The sequence below is a fragment of the Phoenix dactylifera genome, chromosome 10 (assembly GCF_009389715.1).
Source record: "Phoenix dactylifera cultivar Barhee BC4 chromosome 10, palm_55x_up_171113_PBpolish2nd_filt_p, whole genome shotgun sequence".
NCBI classification, from domain to species: Eukaryota; Viridiplantae; Streptophyta; class Magnoliopsida; order Arecales; family Arecaceae; genus Phoenix; species Phoenix dactylifera.
Genome location: NC_052401.1, coordinates 460,142 through 477,796, shown reverse-complemented (window position 1 = coordinate 477,796; position 17,655 = coordinate 460,142). Strand labels below are relative to the sequence as shown.

Here is a 17,655-nt window from a genome sequence, read left to right as displayed (position 1 = left end):
TGAGAATCATTGTGCAAGCATTTTAGGAATTTATTTTGTTGGTATGTTGCCCCAGCTCTAATTTCATGTGGTAATAAAATTAGATATGACTGCCCTGGCATATATTCTTCATTTAATACAAAACTATGTTTGGCTTGATCTTGCACGAACGTAAGCTGGTTCAAAATTCTACAATTTTATGAAAAATAATGTTTGTAAAAAAATCAAGTCAACAATCGGATAACAAAATGTCATGAGATATTATAAAAACGGCTTTGTTTTTCCCCCAACCTAAATACAAGAAATATTAGAGGAGAAACACCTTGTTTTAGTACGTATCTGGGATATGGGTTTGGTTTACCCTCCGCGCTCTCGCTTTATTAAAAAAAAAAAAACAAAATATAAATAAATATTTTCTGGTTGGCTTGGCCGTGGGTACGATGCAACAAGACGTGATCATAGATGGATTTCTGCCTGCTGTTCGGTGACTCCACCCGCCCATCCATACCGTCCAAGACCGCAACCACCCGCCCAAGACACAGGGCGTCGTGCCCGGCTTTCTCTTGCGACTCCGCGCAGAGGAGCGCATCCTCGCACACGGCGACAAAACCCGCGCGTGCCTCCGCCTGCCACCCGTCCCTCGTCGACCATATCTTACCCTGGTTCCCTCCAACCTCCCCCTTTCTTTTCTAATACCTCTTATCTCGTATAAACCCCCTCACACACATACTCTCTCCCTTCCACCCTCACCCAACCCCAACCCTAAAACGAAAGAAGAGAAAGATGGCAGCAGCGGCCTCCCTGACCTGCGCCGGCGCCGCCTTCGCCGCGAAGCTCCTCGCCCCCATATCCCCCGCTCGCCTCCGCCCGATCTCCACCACCCGCATCCCTCGCCTCGTCTCGTTCCCCGCCCCCCTCCGCTCTCGTCACCACCCGATCAGGCGGATCTCTGCCTCCACCGCTGCCCCGGCCGCGACGACCATCATCGCCGTCGGGGACAAGCTTCCGGACGCCACCCTCGCCTATTTCGACCCCGCCGGGGAGCTCCAGACCGTGACCGTCTCGGAGCTTACGAAGGGCAAGAAGACCATCCTCTTCGCGGTGCCCGGAGCCTTCACCCCGACCTGCTCCCAGAAGCACCTCCCCGGGTTCGCGGAGAAGGCTGGCGAGCTCAAGGCGAAGGGCGTCGACACCATCGCCTGCGTCTCCGTCAACGATGCCTTCGTGATGCGGGCCTGGAAGGAGAACCTCAAGGTTGGGGACGAGGTTCAGCTGCTCGCCGACGGCAACGGGGACTTCACGCGCGCCCTCGGCGTGGAGCTCGACCTCCGGGACAAGCCCGCCGGCCTGGGCGTCCGCTCTCGGCGCTACGCGATGCTGGTCGATGACGGGGTCGTCAAGGTTCTCAACTTGGAGGAGGGCGGGGCTTTCACCTTCAGCGGCGCCGACGACATGCTCAAGGCCCTCTGAGAGATGCTCCACCATCCTCTCCCTTCACCCTTTTTCTTTGTCGCTCTGCAGGTTGGTGGATCTTTGGTTGTTCTCCTTCCGTTCCTCTCCTTTCTGTTCCCTCTCTCTCTCAAGCAGCTCTATGCTTCTGGTGAATTCGGATGTTCTGTTATCTAATCTAATATAATTTGACCTGTTTCTGGATCACTGGATGTTCGACTGGTGATTTGGCTGTCATCAAACATATTCCTTTGATACTTAATTTACTATTTGCTCGACTCCAGGGGAAAACAGAAAAGCATGATGATGGTTTCATTCAATGCCCGCTCAAAATAACATGCGGAACACATGTTTGTCAGAATGCCAAACACACCGTGAAATAAGCCGTCAGAAAACCCAATGCTAGTACAGAGCGCACTCATGGATTTTTTTTTTTAATAAAAAATCTGATATGGCATAGACTTAGGTTTGTATGACATGGATATACAAGTAACTGCTCCTCTCTTCCATAGGCTAAATTGTCTTGAACTTTGATTACTTGCTGTTGCAAGACTTGATAACCAGATGTGCAAGGACCAGCTTTCTTTGTTGGATTCTCAGACTTCTCCAAAGATGCTTCGTAATGGGTTGCTCAAACACTACACCATCCTTTGTATTGAGTAATCTTGGAGAATGAATGTTCTTGCTTTTATAGATCTTGAACTGAGACTACACAAGTGCAAAGATAGGCCATAACAGCAAAAGAATGCTTCAGTAGGGGGTTGTATTACCTGGTCCCTTCTTTATAACCCAAAGTACCCCGATATGACTTTTAGATATAATTATAGGCATGACATCTAATTGTCATTTCACAAGGACAAAATTTTAAAGTTTACAACCTGTTACGAATTAGACACTTGCCAAACAGGCATTCCTGAGCTTATCTTGATGTTGTTGTGCAAAATCTTACGTGTATGCTCAAATAATTTTCAAGCATATATTATTGGTGTTCGGAATTGGATTTGGTGCTCAAGCTTAAGCTACGAACTTGATTACTGAATGATCCTAACATTGCATTTGGTTCCTGAATAATTTTAAGCAGTATATTTGAATAACTTTATCAAATATGTAATTGTTCCTTGTTAATCAGCCAAAACTATTCTGTCCCCCCCTCAGAATAGTTTTAAATAGATTCAAACTGAATAGATACTAAGATGGTATTTTCAGTTTTTTTGAAATCCCAAAAGCCCTCCTCATTATCAGGGCTTTGTTCAAGAGCCAAAAAAAAGTTGTTCGCTAAATAATACTAAATAAAGCTGTAAGAGTGAACTTTGTTTATGTTTATTCATATTTATTTGGGAACCAAATAGATGCTAAATATACTTAACCAACTTAGCACTTGAAAGTTTAGATAAAGATTGAAGCCTGAGCAAGTCATTCAAGGAAGGTACTTGATGGGCATTGTTATGGATTTCAAGTCTACACAAAGCGAGCAAAAAAAGTTTGGGCCTTTGAATTGACTTGGATGATCTGACATTCTGACAAGAGCTTTGCGAATATCATTGAGCATTGTTGGAGTTTATCAAGTATTGGGTCTTAGTGTCATTTATTTTAGTTATATTTTCTGTTTTAGCAATGTTTTTTTTAGCATAGTGTGACAAGGATTGAATTTAAGTGACCAGTTCAGTCACATATGATATCAAAGAGTCATGAACAGTAATGCTACAACACCGTGCCTTTTAATTTTTTTTTTCTCTGGGATTTTTCGTGAACATTATATGCTGAATTTTTCATCAATAAAATCAAGTTCTCTTTCTCTTTTATCTGAATGTGAAGCATGGAATATGGGTGTCAGGCCCCAGAAAGCAACTCCTTACTGAACTGGTTCGGTTTGAGATCAGCTTGTTTTCTCTTCTTCTTCCTTCACAAAAATATCTCCTCGCTGCATTTTTCTATTTTCTTTCATTTCTTTTTCCTCATTTCTGCTATATTACAGCCTGAAGCAAATACCCTTCTATCATTGTTGCTGTTTTCTCATAGCAGTTACTTTACAACAATCAATCAACACCTATTTCAGGCCTTGATCTGTCTAAAACTTGATTTGTGTGAGTCCAATCAGATCTGCAACTTCTGTAGACCTGTTAGCCCTCTTTGCTTGGTTTAAAAAATAACCTTGCAATGAATCGCAAATCCAAGACCTAGTTCTTGGATTGTGTTGATTCATACTATATTTGAAAATTAGGTTTCAAATCTTGGGCTGTCAAACACGGTCTATAAGCGGGAAAAGATAAAATATTGGATCTGGACAGCAATTGTAGCATATTCGCAATCAATCAACACCTATTTCAGGCCTTGATCTGTCTAAAACTTGATTTGTGTGAGTCCAATCAGATCTGCAACTTCTGTAGACCTGTTAGCCCTCTTTGCTTGGTTTAAAAAATAACCTTGCAATGAATCGCAAATCCAAGACCTAGTTCTTGGATTGTGTTGATTCATACTATATTTGAAAATTAGGTTTCAAATCTTGGGCTGTCAAACACGGTCTATAAGCGGGAAAAGATAAAATATTGGATCTGGACAGCAATTGTAGCATATTCGCAATCAATCAACACCTATTTCAGGCCTTGATCTGTCTAAAACTTGATTTGTGTGAGTCCAATCAGATCTGCAACTTCTGTAGACCTGTTAGCCCTCTTTGCTTGGTTTAAAAAATAACCTTGCAATGAATCGCAAATCCAAGACCTAGTTCTTGGATTGTGTTGATTCATACAATATTTGAAAATTAGGTTTCAAATCTTGGGCTGTCAAACACGGTCTATAAGCGGGAAAAGATAAAATATTGGATCTGGACAGCAATTGTAGCATATTCGCCGAAGTGAACAAAGCTTCATTGCTTTGCAAATTCTGGTAACTTTTGATACTTTTGCTGCAAGATCATGTGCTTTTTTTGAGAAAACCTACTGTCCCGATCTGATTTCAGCAAATGACATTTAGGCATCTATATCAAGTTATCTTCTTTGCATTAGAATAGGGTATAATTTGAGTCTCAAGCCATATGTATATATTTTTTATTTTCATTTTAGATTGCTGTTTAGTGGTGCATAGTGTAATATTTTCAGATATCTATATCCATAGAATTTAATTTTATATAAGTTTGAGTTAGGGTTTATCATATTTATATGGCACTAAATTCTACATTAGCACTGCAATAAGGTACTGAAGCACGACTCTGAAGTAAGTTCAGTATATATTGATTAAACATGAACCTCTAGCATAGCACAACCATATTTAATAAAAACTGTTGTACATTTGACACATTTTCTGGCAGCAAGTTTACCACTCAAATTATATGCCTGCACATATCCAAAATTTGGAGTATGACCTTCCGAATGTCTTCCAATAGTATAAGAAAATTCAGATTTATGCATTGTATAGGCATGGAGGATGGGCATCAAAACCTCTCAGATTTGAGACTGAATGGAAATTGATACTTGTGGAAAATTGGGAACTTGTAGGCTTGACTACCAATCTGCCCATGGCCAAAGGGGTTTTTGGTCACATTTATGGAAAAGGCATTGTGTTTTGGTGTAAGGCAATCAATTTTGGAAGTTTCAGCTCATGTGAAACAGAGTTGAGACGTGCAAGCCTTCTTTGCAGGAGATTCATAAAAAGACACGCCTTAAAGAAGTCAAAAATGCAGACTGACAGATTATAGAGAACAAGTTTCAGATATACATATGAAGCCCGATGTTACAACCTTACCATAATCACCAAACCTTTTCTGAACCACCTGTAGTCCACCTTATAAACCATTTTTCACTCAGTATTCCTATTAAGTATTGCATGTAAGTATGCTCTTTTTGGTGAAATAAATCTGAGGGAATCAAGCATGGTCCACGACGTTGAATATAATTCAGAAAAGTATAACATAATGTACAAGGTAGGTCTAGCAAGCAGGTTCTTTGGTATGTCTTGTCTTAGAGGAAGCATCTCATTAGAAGGCATCTCTTTGTCGAAAAACTTTCCACTAAGACCAACCCAGACGCCTGTAGCAAAAAAAAAAGAAGAAAAAAAACCAACCCAGACGCACACAAACACACACACGGGCACAAAAGGAAGGGATTTTTCTACAATATCTTTGGGCAATCTGCATTGGATTTTTGCTGTGCATTTGCAAAATATCGTTCCAGGTGGTCTCTCCCTGTTTGCTATCTCACTGGTTCACCCATCCACCCGCCATGGCTCATAGAATTTACTACTTTCAAGTTGGGCTTTGGGACCCCTATTAACTACTAAGATTATCCTGAAGTACCATGGGACCAGCATAAATTAGACGTGAAACTAGATATGTTTATCTTTAAATTGCCTATATGAGAACCCAGTAACAGTGGTTGTCGTTCATGGTGTCTGCTTGCAAGATCAAAATGATGTTGAACTAAAGACAGGGAACACGAAAGTCTAGATAATCTTCTAAATAATGCCTTCATGCTTCTGCACTCAATTATTTGGTTGTTGGGATTTTCTTTGCTTTTCCTTTTTTTGTTTTTTGCTCTAGATATTTCCGAAGATATGTAAAATGTAGTGAATGGATAGAAATCAGTAGAGCTTGTTGTTGTCTCTTGGACTGCACCAGTCATATGCACCATAGAAAGTGTTAACCTTTGCCATTAGAGAGATTGTTGGTAGTTTAGTTATGTCCTCCGAAACAATTTCGCTGCATCATCTTGTATGCAACAGTTGGATGCAGTGCACTTAAGCAAAAAGTGTCGTCCAACTAAAACTCCGGTGTCCTAATGTACAATATCATCCTTGCTTGGGGACATCCATTGACCATTCTAGACCCACGAACATTGTGGGCTGCAACTCTTTTGGGCCATTGACATCCTTCGATAGGTTGAGGACATGACGAAACATGAATTCTAGATGACTTGACAGTTTCTGAAGAACACTAATATTATTGCTGAAATTTAGAGGAGAATTTTTGATAATGGATGTGCCAAACAGGAGAGGGTGCCTCAGAAACTCATAAGCTAAATCACCAACAACCCTTATCCCTGCAAAATTGGGCTTGATTTTCTGAATCCTGCTCTTTCTCATAGATGGTTGTATCTTTATTAATAATAACATTTGTCATGAACTGTTGATGCTATCATAAACTTGTCAGTTTTCTTTTCCTGTATGTCCAATCTATAACCTCCTTGGTTTCAGTTCCACATGTTTATCTTAGTGTCCTGCTCGCTTCCGTGTTTTCCCCCATGGGGCGTAGTCCTGCTAGCCCAAACATTTTTAGAGGGTTCCTCTCAGGTTGCTCGAACATATACTACATGCAGGTCTAATATCTAGTTGAGACTCCAATTCTTTCCCGAGCTCGGGTGTGTCAGGCTCAAGTTTGTAAAGCGGGGTCTCCATAGGAAGATAAAAGATGGTAGTAGGTTCAGGTAAAGCTTTGCATGACTCGTGCACTTCCTTCGTGTTCATCTGTTGGAACCCACATTAATCTCAGCAAAACTCCTAAGCAAATATCTTGTTTTCTCAAAACCTCCCAAGCTTTTAAGCCGGCGGATTTCTTTCAAATCTTCGAGTATCATCTTTGATAACCTTGGAGCATTTGTTGGGAGGTTCCTAGAAACGAAGGACAGAGGGTACAGGTGGCGAGCAGGCGTCGGTGGTTGATGTTTCAATAGCAGTTTATGCATGTACATGATTGATTGGTAGTTAGTTGATTGGCTTTCCTAGTTAGATCCAAGTCTGTCATTTCTCAGCAGAGAGGTTCCGCCATTATGGTATCAAAAAATCGGTGGCCGTGGGCGAGGCAATGTTTAACTAAAATCCTGTGTCTGCTTCCTTTTCTGCAAAACTAGTTACCTCCTGCATGAATGGGAACTTCTTCTTTTTTTTCTTTTTAATGAAGTTAAAAAAAGCCAAACAACAATAAATATGGAAACCAAAGGAAGCGGCAGCCACTCGATGTTGGTGCCTGTTAGCGGAAGAATGAATCGTTCAAAGCACATGGTTAAATTGCCGACACTTGATGACGAACGTGACGACAACAAGCATACTCTCAGAGCGCCCGACCTCAAAGCGCTCTGTCTCAGCATCGACGACCCCAGAGCTCACGACCTCGGTCTTCATATGACCTTGGCAGGTATGGTCCCGGCAGAGTTAAGCTCGATCGACCCCAGGACCAAGAAAGACCCAGTCAAAGAGAGAAGCAGACCTTCCTACTCCACCGAAAATCAAGTCCTCCATATTCGGGATCAAATCCCGTGATCTCCGCCTCAACAGCTGTCAACATTTGAATGCACACGATTTCAACGGATCGCCAGCTAACCAGAAATCTCAGGCCATTTACGGTAATTCATTGTTTTGCACAATCATGCCTGATCACAGGTGTTGCTGGAAATTGGACCCGGGGGCCGCCGTGAAGCCGGGGAAGGAGGAGCTCCGCTGCTGTAGGAGGCGGGCGGCGGTGCGCCGGCTGGCTGCGTCCTCCGCCGCGGGGGGTGTGCAAGTCCTGCAAGGAAAACCGGTGGCCGGGCTTCCCGGCGCCGGCCCTCCGATGCCTAAGTCAGAGGGGGGCTTAACTTTGAAGAAGAGAGAGGGATTGTATGTGGAAGCCCGAAATAATCCCCTTGGGAGGAAGAGGCCTCCCCCCTCTCAGAGGGAGAAGCTCCCCTTATATAGGGAGAGCGGCCGGATTACCTGTGATGTGACTGGGCGAATTAATGGGTTACCGTCACTATCAGGGAGCTGTCACGATTGGTCGGACCCGTTGGGGTGGTTGAACCGCCGGCCGTGGTGGGCCTGGGGTCCGTAGATGACAAGTGCATTGATTGCTGAGTGAACCGGTGGTCAGAAAGAGCCGTACGCTTTGATGGTTCAGTGATCCGGAGATCATCTTGAGCCGTGTTCATTTAATGACTGAGTGCATTGGAGGCCTGAGGGGGTCTCATGCATTAATGATAAGGTGTGCCGAATGCCTGCGGAGATCTTGTGCCTTAATGACTTGGGGATGGTGGCAGATTGAAGTGGAGTCATATATTTAGTTGTCAGATCCTTTGGAGGGTTAGGCGGAGATTGGATATTTGGCTAAGGCATGGGCTCGGCGGGGTTGCCTTTCTGGTCGGCGCTCTCTGGTCTCGGCCTTCTGTGCTCGGCTCGCTGTGCTCGGCTCGGCCTATGAGCTCGATCACTTAGAAGAGCCCGATCACTTGATGAGCTTCGAAAGCCGAAGAGCCCGATCACTTGGATGAGCTCGATCTTGCTGACGGATTTGGGTGCTATAATTGCATTTGTGGGGTGGTCCATTTTACCACCAACACTACCCCCCGATTTCCGAGTTCAAGCTGCTTTTTGGCTCGGACGAAGGAAGTAGTCCAGTCGTCGATCATCCTGTAATATAGCCAAATATATATAAAGATGTACGTGACAAGTAGGGTGTACCTTTCATGCAGTTGGAGTTAAGTGCTCCAGGTTGACTCAGCGGCCTTCTTTGGCTTGTCGTAGGAGGCGTCGAATGGCGTTGAAAGGCGTCGAATGGCGTTGAATGTCGTCGAATGGCGTCGAAGTGCCGTCGAATGGCGTCGAAGTGTCGTCGAATGGCGTCGAATGGCGTCGAATCGGCGTCGAATGACGTCGTATGGCGTCGAATGGCGTCGAATGGCGTCGAATGTCGTCGAATGGCGTCGAATGGCGTCGAATGGCGTCGAATGTCGTCGAATGGCGTCGAATCGGCGTCGAATGGCGTCGAATGGCGTCGAATGTCGTCGAATGGCGTCGAATGTCGTCGAATCGGCGTCCCGAGCTTAGCTAGAGCATCATTGGAGACGCATACAGGAGACGGACCTCGTCCGTTGGCGATCGTGCGCCCTATTCGGGGCGACGTTGGTCGTTTTTTGGATTCTCCGACCTGGAAATAGATAAAATATTGAAATTATTTGAAGCCAAAGTGGCGTCCTATACCTTTTGGAGATATTTTGATGGCTTCCGAGCTTCGAAGTCCCTTAGGACTTAGCTTGGCACTAGCTTTCTTTGGCTCGATTTTCTGGGGGAGGTGTTCTGCATTCGGGCTTCGGAGCTTGGCAGCCTTCTGAGCTCGGCGGCCTTCGGAGCTCGGCCTTCTGAGCTCGGCGGCCTTCTGAGCTCGGCAGCCTTCTGAACCATGAAAGGATTTAGCTTCATAGTACTTTCTTGGGGTAGAATCTCCTATGAATCTAGCCAGAGGAGCGCTCATCCTTTGGAAGGCATACAAAATAAGGTATCAGCCGAGCTTTCATGATGTACTAAAATCTTTTTTTTTAAAACCTTGCAATGATGAGGGAAATAGCTACAGCGTCGTCATAAAGAGGGCTCAACACCCTTTTGGTCTTCATCAGAAAAGGAGATGTGACTTTCACAGAGCACGGATGCTTTGAGGAAGCTCTTTTTTCCGAGCTCGGAGCTTCTGGTACCTCTAGTTGCCCGCCCTCTGATGGTATTGATGATGCCCGTGAGAGGTCAGTGGTCATTCTGCTCCTTATGCGGCACTGGATTTTGTTCCTCGGGCTCTCTCCTGTAGGTATGATCACGGACAAAATAACTCAACCGACCTCGGCGGACAAGTGCCTCGATCTCATCACGAAGCTCGTAGCAATCCTCTGTATCATGGCCGCGATCTCGGTGGAAGCGGCAGTACTTTTTTGAGTGCTTCCGCGACTCTGTCGGACGCATTCTCAATGGAGGTCGGAGGTAGCCCCGACCCTCAATCTCCATGAGGATTTCTGCTCGGGTGGATGTGAGAGGAGTGTACGTCTGAAATTTTTGGAGGAGAGACCCCGGGCGAGCTAGGCTCTTGGGCCAAGGAGGCTCTTTCTCATGCCAGGGGAATCTGCTACTTGGTTGGGAGTGCTCCTGGTGCTTCTTCTGCATCTTGGCAGGTCGTTCGGCTTCCTCCCGCCGAGAGGCCATGGCTTCCTCAGCCTTGGCGTACTTGCGAGCTCGGGTCAACATTTCGGTGAGGTCCGCAGGGAAGTTCTTCTCGATAGAGAAGAGGAACCTGTAAGACCGGGCTCCAGTCTTTAGTGCCGACATGGCGATTGACTGGTCCAGCTCCCGGACTTCCCATGTTGCGGCAGTAAACCGATCCAAGTACTCCTTGAAGGACTCTCCCTCCTCTTGTTTGATGTCAAGGAGGGAGTCCGACGTCCGCCGCTGGGGCTGGCTAGCGGCAAAATTACTGGCAAACTGCCTGCCGAGCTGCTCAAAGGAGGAGACAGTACTCGGCTTCAACCCGGTGAACCAAAGCCGGGCCGGTCCTCGGAGCGTTGCTGGAAAGGCTTTGCACATCATGGCCTCCGAGGCTCCTTGTAGGGCCATTAAGGCCCGATAACTTTCCAGGTGGTCAAGGTGGTCGGCCCTGCCGTTGTAAGGCTCCACCTGGGGCATCTTGAACCGTGGTGGGACCGGTTCATCTTCGATCTCCGGGGAGAAGGGAGACTTCGTAGTGAACTCGAAGTCGTTATCACGTCCTGATTTTCTCCCGTGGAGTGCCTGAATTTGGCGCTCCAGCTTTTCGACCTTCTTGTCGAGTTCATCATTCTGGGGGATCGCCGCAGCGGTCCGTTCGGGTGCAGGTTGCCCTGGAACCGACTCAGCTTCTGAAGGCTGTGGCCAGCCTCCGTGATCTCTGACTGGGTGCTCTCTCCAGAGGGAGGCCTGGACTTGAGAGTCCTGACCTCGAAGAGGAAGCCCGCTTGTAGGGGGCTCCGGTTGAACTGGAGCCGGGGGAGGCGGTGCTGCTGGGATGCCCCTGGGTTGCAAGCTTTGGACGGCGGTAGCCAACGCCTGCACTTGCTGCTCCAGGGCATCAAATTGCTCCGGCCGAACCTGAGGGGTTGACTCGGCCGGAGGTGGTGAGTTCCGGACGGAATGCTCAGGACTGGGTGGAGGACGTCGAGAGGCGTTGGAAGCCCCTTTGCTTCTTAGCTTCATGGCAGCGAACTCGGGCCCTTCCTCTAGCGCCAACTGTTGCTGGAAATTGGACCCGGGGGCCGCCGTGAAGCCGGGGAAGGAGGAGCTCCGCTGCTGTAGGAGGCGGGCGGCGGTGCGCCGGCTGGCTGCGTCCTCCGCCGCGGGGGGTGTGCAAGTCCTGCAAGGAAAACCGGTGGCCGGGCTTCCCGGCGCCGGCCCTCCGATGCCTAAGTCAGAGGGGGGCTTAACTTTGAAGAAGAGAGAGGGATTGTATGTGGAAGCCCGAAATAATCCCCTTGGGAGGAAGAGGCCTCCCCCCTCTCAGAGGGAGAAGCTCCTCTTATATAGGGAGAGCGGCCGGATTACCTGTGATGTGACTGGGCGAATTAATGGGTTACCGTCACTATCAGGGAGCTGTCACGATTGGTCGGACCCGTTGGGGTGGTTGAACCGCCGGCCGTGGTGGGCCTGGGGTCCGTAGATGACAAGTGCATTGATTGCTGAGTGAACCGGTGGTCAGAAAGAGCCGTACGCTTTGATGGTTCAGTGATCCGGAGATCATCTTGAGCCGTGTTCATTTAATGACTGAGTGCATTGGAGGCCTGAGGGGGTCTCATGCATTAATGATAAGGTGTGCCGAATGCCTGCGGAGATCTTGTGCCTTAATGACTTGGGGATGGTGGCAGATTGAAGTGGAGTCATATATTTAGTTGTCAGATCCTTTGGAGGGTTAGGCGGAGATTGGATATTTGGCTAAGGCATGGGCTCGGCGGGGTTGCCTTTCTGGTCGGCGCTCTCTGGTCTCGGCCTTCTGTGCTCGGCTCGCTGTGCTCGGCTCGGCCTATGAGCTCGATCACTTAGAAGAGCCCGATCACTTGATGAGCTTCGAAAGCCGAAGAGCCCGATCACTTGGATGAGCTCGATCTTGCTGACGGATTTGGGTGCTATAATTGCATTTGTGGGGTGGTCCATTTTACCACCAACACTACCCCCCGATTTCCGAGTTCAAGCTGCTTTTTGGCTCGGACGAAGGAAGTAGTCCAGTCGTCGATCATCCTGTAATATAGCCAAATATATATAAAGATGTACGTGACAAGTAGGGTGTACCTTTCATGCAGTTGGAGTTAAGTGCTCCAGGTTGACTCAGCGGCCTTCTTTGGCTTGTCGTAGGAGGCGTCGAATGGCGTTGAAAGGCGTCGAATGGCGTTGAATGTCGTCGAATGGCGTCGAAGTGCCGTCGAATGGCGTCGAAGTGTCGTCGAATGGCGTCGAATGGCGTCGAATCGGCGTCGAATGGCGTCGAATGACGTCGTATGGCGTCGAATGGCGTCGAATGGCGTCGAATGTCGTCGAATGGCGTCGAATGGCGTCGAATGGCGTCGAATGTCGTCGAATGGCGTCGAATCGGCGTCGAATGGCGTCGAATGGCGTCGAATGTCGTCGAATGGCGTCGAATGTCGTCGAATCGGCGTCCCGAGCTTAGCTAGAGCATCATTGGAGACGCATACAGGAGACGGACCTCGTCCGTTGGCGATCGTGCGCCCTATTCGGGGCGACGTTGGTCGTTTTTTGGATTCTCCGACCTGGAAATAGATAAAATATTGAAATTATTTGAAGCCAAAGTGGCGTCCTATACCTTTTGGAGATATTTTGATGGCTTCCGAGCTTCGAAGTCCCTTAGGACTTAGCTTGGCACTAGCTTTCTTTGGCTCGATTTTCTGGGGGAGGTGTTCTGCATTCGGGCTTCGGAGCTTGGCAGCCTTCTGAGCTCGGCGGCCTTCGGAGCTCGGCCTTCTGAGCTCGGCGGCCTTCTGAGCTCGGCAGCCTTCTGAACCATGAAAGGATTTAGCTTCATAGTACTTTCTTGGGGTAGAATCTCCTATGAATCTAGCCAGAGGAGCGCTCATCCTTTGGAAGGCATACAAAATAAGGTATCAGCTGAGCTTTCATGATGTACTAAAATCTTTTTTTTTAAAACCTTGCAATGATGAGGGAAATAGCTACAGCGTCGTCATAAAGAGGGCTCAACACCCTTTTGGTCTTCATCAGAAAAGGAGATGTGACTTTCACAGAGCACGGATGCTTTGAGGAAGCTCTTTTTTCCGAGCTCGGAGCTTCTGGTACCTCTAGTTGCCCGCCCTCTGATGGTATTGATGATGCCCGTGAGAGGTCAGTGGTCATTCTGCTCCTTATGCGGCACTGGATTTTGTTCCTCGGGCTCTCTCCTGTAGGTATGATCACGGACAAAATAACTCAACCGACCTCGGCGGACAAGTGCCTCGATCTCATCACGAAGCTCGTAGCAATCCTCTGTATCATGGCCGCGATCTCGGTGGAAGCGGCAGTACTTTTTTGAGTGCTTCCGCGACTCTGTCGGACGCATTCTCAATGGAGGTCGGAGGTAGCCCCGACCCTCAATCTCCATGAGGATTTCTGCTCGGGTGGATGTGAGAGGAGTGTACGTCTGAAATTTTTGGAGGAGAGACCCCGGGCGAGCTAGGCTCTTGGGCCAAGGAGGCTCTTTCTCATGCCAGGGGAATCTGCTACTTGGTTGGGAGTGCTCCTGGTGCTTCTTCTGCATCTTGGCAGGTCGTTCGGCTTCCTCCCGCCGAGAGGCCATGGCTTCCTCAGCCTTGGCGTACTTGCGAGCTCGGGTCAACATTTCGGTGAGGTCCGCAGGGAAGTTCTTCTCGATAGAGAAGAGGAACCTGTAAGACCGGGCTCCAGTCTTTAGTGCCGACATGGCGATTGACTGGTCCAGCTCCCGGACTTCCCATGTTGCGGCAGTAAACCGATCCAAGTACTCCTTGAAGGACTCTCCCTCCTCTTGTTTGATGTCAAGGAGGGAGTCCGACGTCCGCCGCTGGGGCTGGCTAGCGGCAAAATTACTGGCAAACTGCCTGCCGAGCTGCTCAAAGGAGGAGACAGTACTCGGCTTCAACCCGGTGAACCAAAGCCGGGCCGGTCCGCGGAGCGTTGCTGGAAAGGCTTTGCACATCATGGCCTCCGAGGCTCCTTGTAGGGCCATTAAGGCCCGATAACTTTCCAGGTGGTCAAGGTGGTCGGCCCTGCCGTTGTAAGGCTCCACCTGGGGCATCTTGAACCGTGGTGGGACCGGTTCATCTTCGATCTCCGGGGAGAAGGGAGACTTCGTAGTGAACTCGAAGTCGTTATCACGTCCTGATTTTCTCCCGTGGAGTGCCTGAATTTGGCGCTCCAGCTTTTCGACCTTCTTGTCGAGTTCATCATTCTGGGGGATCGCCGCAGCGGTCCGTTCGGGTGCAGGTTGCCCTGGAACCGACTCAGCTTCTGAAGGCTGTGGCCAGCCTCCGTGATCTCTGACTGGGTGCTCTCTCCAGAGGGAGGCCTGGACTTGAGAGTCCTGACCTCGAAGAGGAAGCCCGCTTGTAGGGGGCTCCGGTTGAACTGGAGCCGGGGGAGGCGGTGCTGCTGGGATGCCCCTGGGTTGCAAGCTTTGGACGGCGGTAGCCAACGCCTGCACTTGCTGCTCCAGGGCATCAAATTGCTCCGGCCGAACCTGAGGGGTTGACTCGGCCGGAGGTGGTGAGTTCCGGACGGAATGCTCAGGACTGGGTGGAGGACGTCGAGAGGCGTTGGAAGCCCCTTTGCTTCTTAGCTTCATGGCAGCGAACTCGGGCCCTTCCTCTAGCGCCAACTGTTGCTGGAAATTGGACCCGGGGGCCGCCGTGAAGCCGGGGAAGGAGGAGCTCCGCTGCTGTAGGAGGCGGGCGGCGGTGCGCCGGCTGGCTGCGTCCTCCGCCGCGGGGGGTGTGCAAGTCCTGCAAGGAAAACCGGTGGCCGGGCTTCCCGGCGCCGGCCCTCCGATGCCTAAGTCAGAGGGGGGCTTAACTTTGAAGAAGAGAGAGGGATTGTATGTGGAAGCCCGAAATAATCCCCTTGGGAGGAAGAGGCCTCCCCCCTCTCAGAGGGAGAAGCTCCCCTTATATAGGGAGAGCGGCCGGATTACCTGTGATGTGACTGGGCGAATTAATGGGTTACCGTCACTATCAGGGAGCTGTCACGATTGGTCGGACCCGTTGGGGTGGTTGAACCGCCGGCCGTGGTGGGCCTGGGGTCCGTAGATGACAAGTGCATTGATTGCTGAGTGAACCGGTGGTCAGAAAGAGCCGTACGCTTTGATGGTTCAGTGATCCGGAGATCATCTTGAGCCGTGTTCATTTAATGACTGAGTGCATTGGAGGCCTGAGGGGGTCTCATGCATTAATGATAAGGTGTGCCGAATGCCTGCGGAGATCTTGTGCCTTAATGACTTGGGGATGGTGGCAGATTGAAGTGGAGTCATATATTTAGTTGTCAGATCCTTTGGAGGGTTAGGCGGAGATTGGATATTTGGCTAAGGCATGGGCTCGGCGGGGTTGCCTTTCTGGTCGGCGCTCTCTGGTCTCGGCCTTCTGTGCTCGGCTCGCTGTGCTCGGCTCGGCCTATGAGCTCGATCACTTAGAAGAGCCCGATCACTTGATGAGCTTCGAAAGCCGAAGAGCCCGATCACTTGGATGAGCTCGATCTTGCTGACGGATTTGGGTGCTATAATTGCATTTGTGGGGTGGTCCATTTTACCACCAACAACAGGTAACCGCTACGTCCCCTCCTATAAAAAGGGGGGGAGCTCTAGGCAGGGGACCTCTTCTTCCTCCCCGGCCAATAACACATCTTTAGATCATCACTTTCCTCTCCATTACTTCTCTCCATTAAAAGCTCCTTTCTGACTTAAGCATTAAAGAGCCTGCCCTGAAAGTTCGGAACTTCGGCTACAGACTTTTTACAGGTCTGCTGGAGACAGTCATCCACCACGGTATCACCAGTCGGAGCTCCTCTTTCTCGGTCCGCGATCATTCCGAGTCCAATTTTCAGGAATAGTACCTATCGGCCTGACAGAGATTTTAATGAGAGGATGCCCATATCTGTAGAGCTGTCGCCTGTCGGGTACCAAAGCTGCGTTTTGCAACAAGGCTAGGGCAGAGTCGAGGACGACCTCACACGTGTAAATGGGGTTTGTTGAGAAGAGATACGGACCTGTCGCCTGTCGGGTCCCAGAGCTGCGTTTTGCAGCAAGGCTCGAGCAGAGTCGAGGACGGCCTCCCACGTGTACATGAGGTTTGTTGAGAAGAGAAATGGGTGCATGATGGTAATTGTTGCTGAAGTGAAATCCATTGCCACTGACCGAGACTGGGTAAAGAAACGAAGGGTTCCTGAATCTGATATTGCGTCGCAGAGGCGGTGATGGTGGTGGCCTCGACGACCTTCTCGGAGGGTCTGCCTATTGCTTGGCCTTACAGTTACAGGGTTAATCATGGAGGAAGCGGCACTGGGGCCAGTCTAGGGGCCGGCCAGACGAATCATAGCAGGCACGTTCTGTCGCAAAGGTCGGTGCTGAAAGGATCTAGGCAAGTTCGTGCTCTTGTACTAGGTGCGGACAACGAGGCTCGGTCTGTGTAACTTATCTAGACTAACAGGAAGGTCCAGAAAAGAGGAGTCTTCAATTGCGTGCTTGGGTTTCTTTTGTTTTCTTTTTACCGTGATAACCAATCCTTGCTATGTTCCATCGAGGGGATGAGGAGGGGCGGTGTTACACATTGCAGGTATGCAGTACTTCTGGATGCTGCTACCATCAGCATGTACGTAGCGAAATGTGGTTGTTTGTGGCTCTCTCTCTCTATCTCTTTTTTTTTTCCTTTTTTCCTTCTGATAAAAGGGCAAGTCACGAGATACGGCAGCTGACCTTTTTCACTGCCTGAGCCCACTGGGCCAAGCAGGTAAGAGGAGAGGCCTGGATAATTAAAACCCCACAGCCACGCCTTTTAAGAGCTTACGACAGAGCCCAGAAGCCCCGTTCAAACAATGGGCCCCAGACCCATCACCACATGAATCCAAAATATGGATGGTTTGACCACCGTCTTGCTGCGCGATTCCAGCTACCGCCGTTCATTATTTATCTTTCCCAGTTCGATTGTACTACGAATTTTCAAAATGACACGATGAACCAAGCATGTAAGGAAAAGACTACCTTCCCTTTGCCATGACCGCGCATCGTCGGTCCTTTTTTTTTTAATTTTCGACGACTCGTCGGTGGTAAGTCTTGGTGCATTGCGGCATGTGCTGCACGAGTACTTCATTAATTGAAGAGTGGATCCAATTTGCTGCTGCCGATCCACATGGGCAACCAAGGGGAGTGGGGGAAAAAAAAAAGGGGAGGTCAACTCTCAGCGGTCAAAGAGCCCATTGGCTGCAAACCAGTGGCCTCACAAGACCATGTACGTA

The 17,655-nt window shown here is 48.9% G+C and overlaps 1 protein-coding gene across 1 annotated transcript; it reads left to right on the top strand.

The window, feature by feature from the left end:
• Positions 1–503: 503 nt before the first annotated feature.
• LOC103717688 (peroxiredoxin-2E-1, chloroplastic) lies at positions 504–1,706 on the top strand. Its single transcript, XM_008806165.4, has one exon. It carries the CDS (start codon positions 763–765, stop codon positions 1,447–1,449), a length of 687 nt encoding a protein of 228 aa, XP_008804387.1. The 5' UTR covers positions 504–762; the 3' UTR covers positions 1,450–1,706.
• Positions 1,707–17,655: the final 15,949 nt, after the last annotated feature.

Excerpts from the sequence above, each read along its gene's own strand:
- LOC103717688 (XM_008806165.4), top strand. The coding sequence starts at position 763 with ATGGCAGCAGCGGCCTCCCTGACCTGCGCCGGCGCCGCCTTCGCCGCG.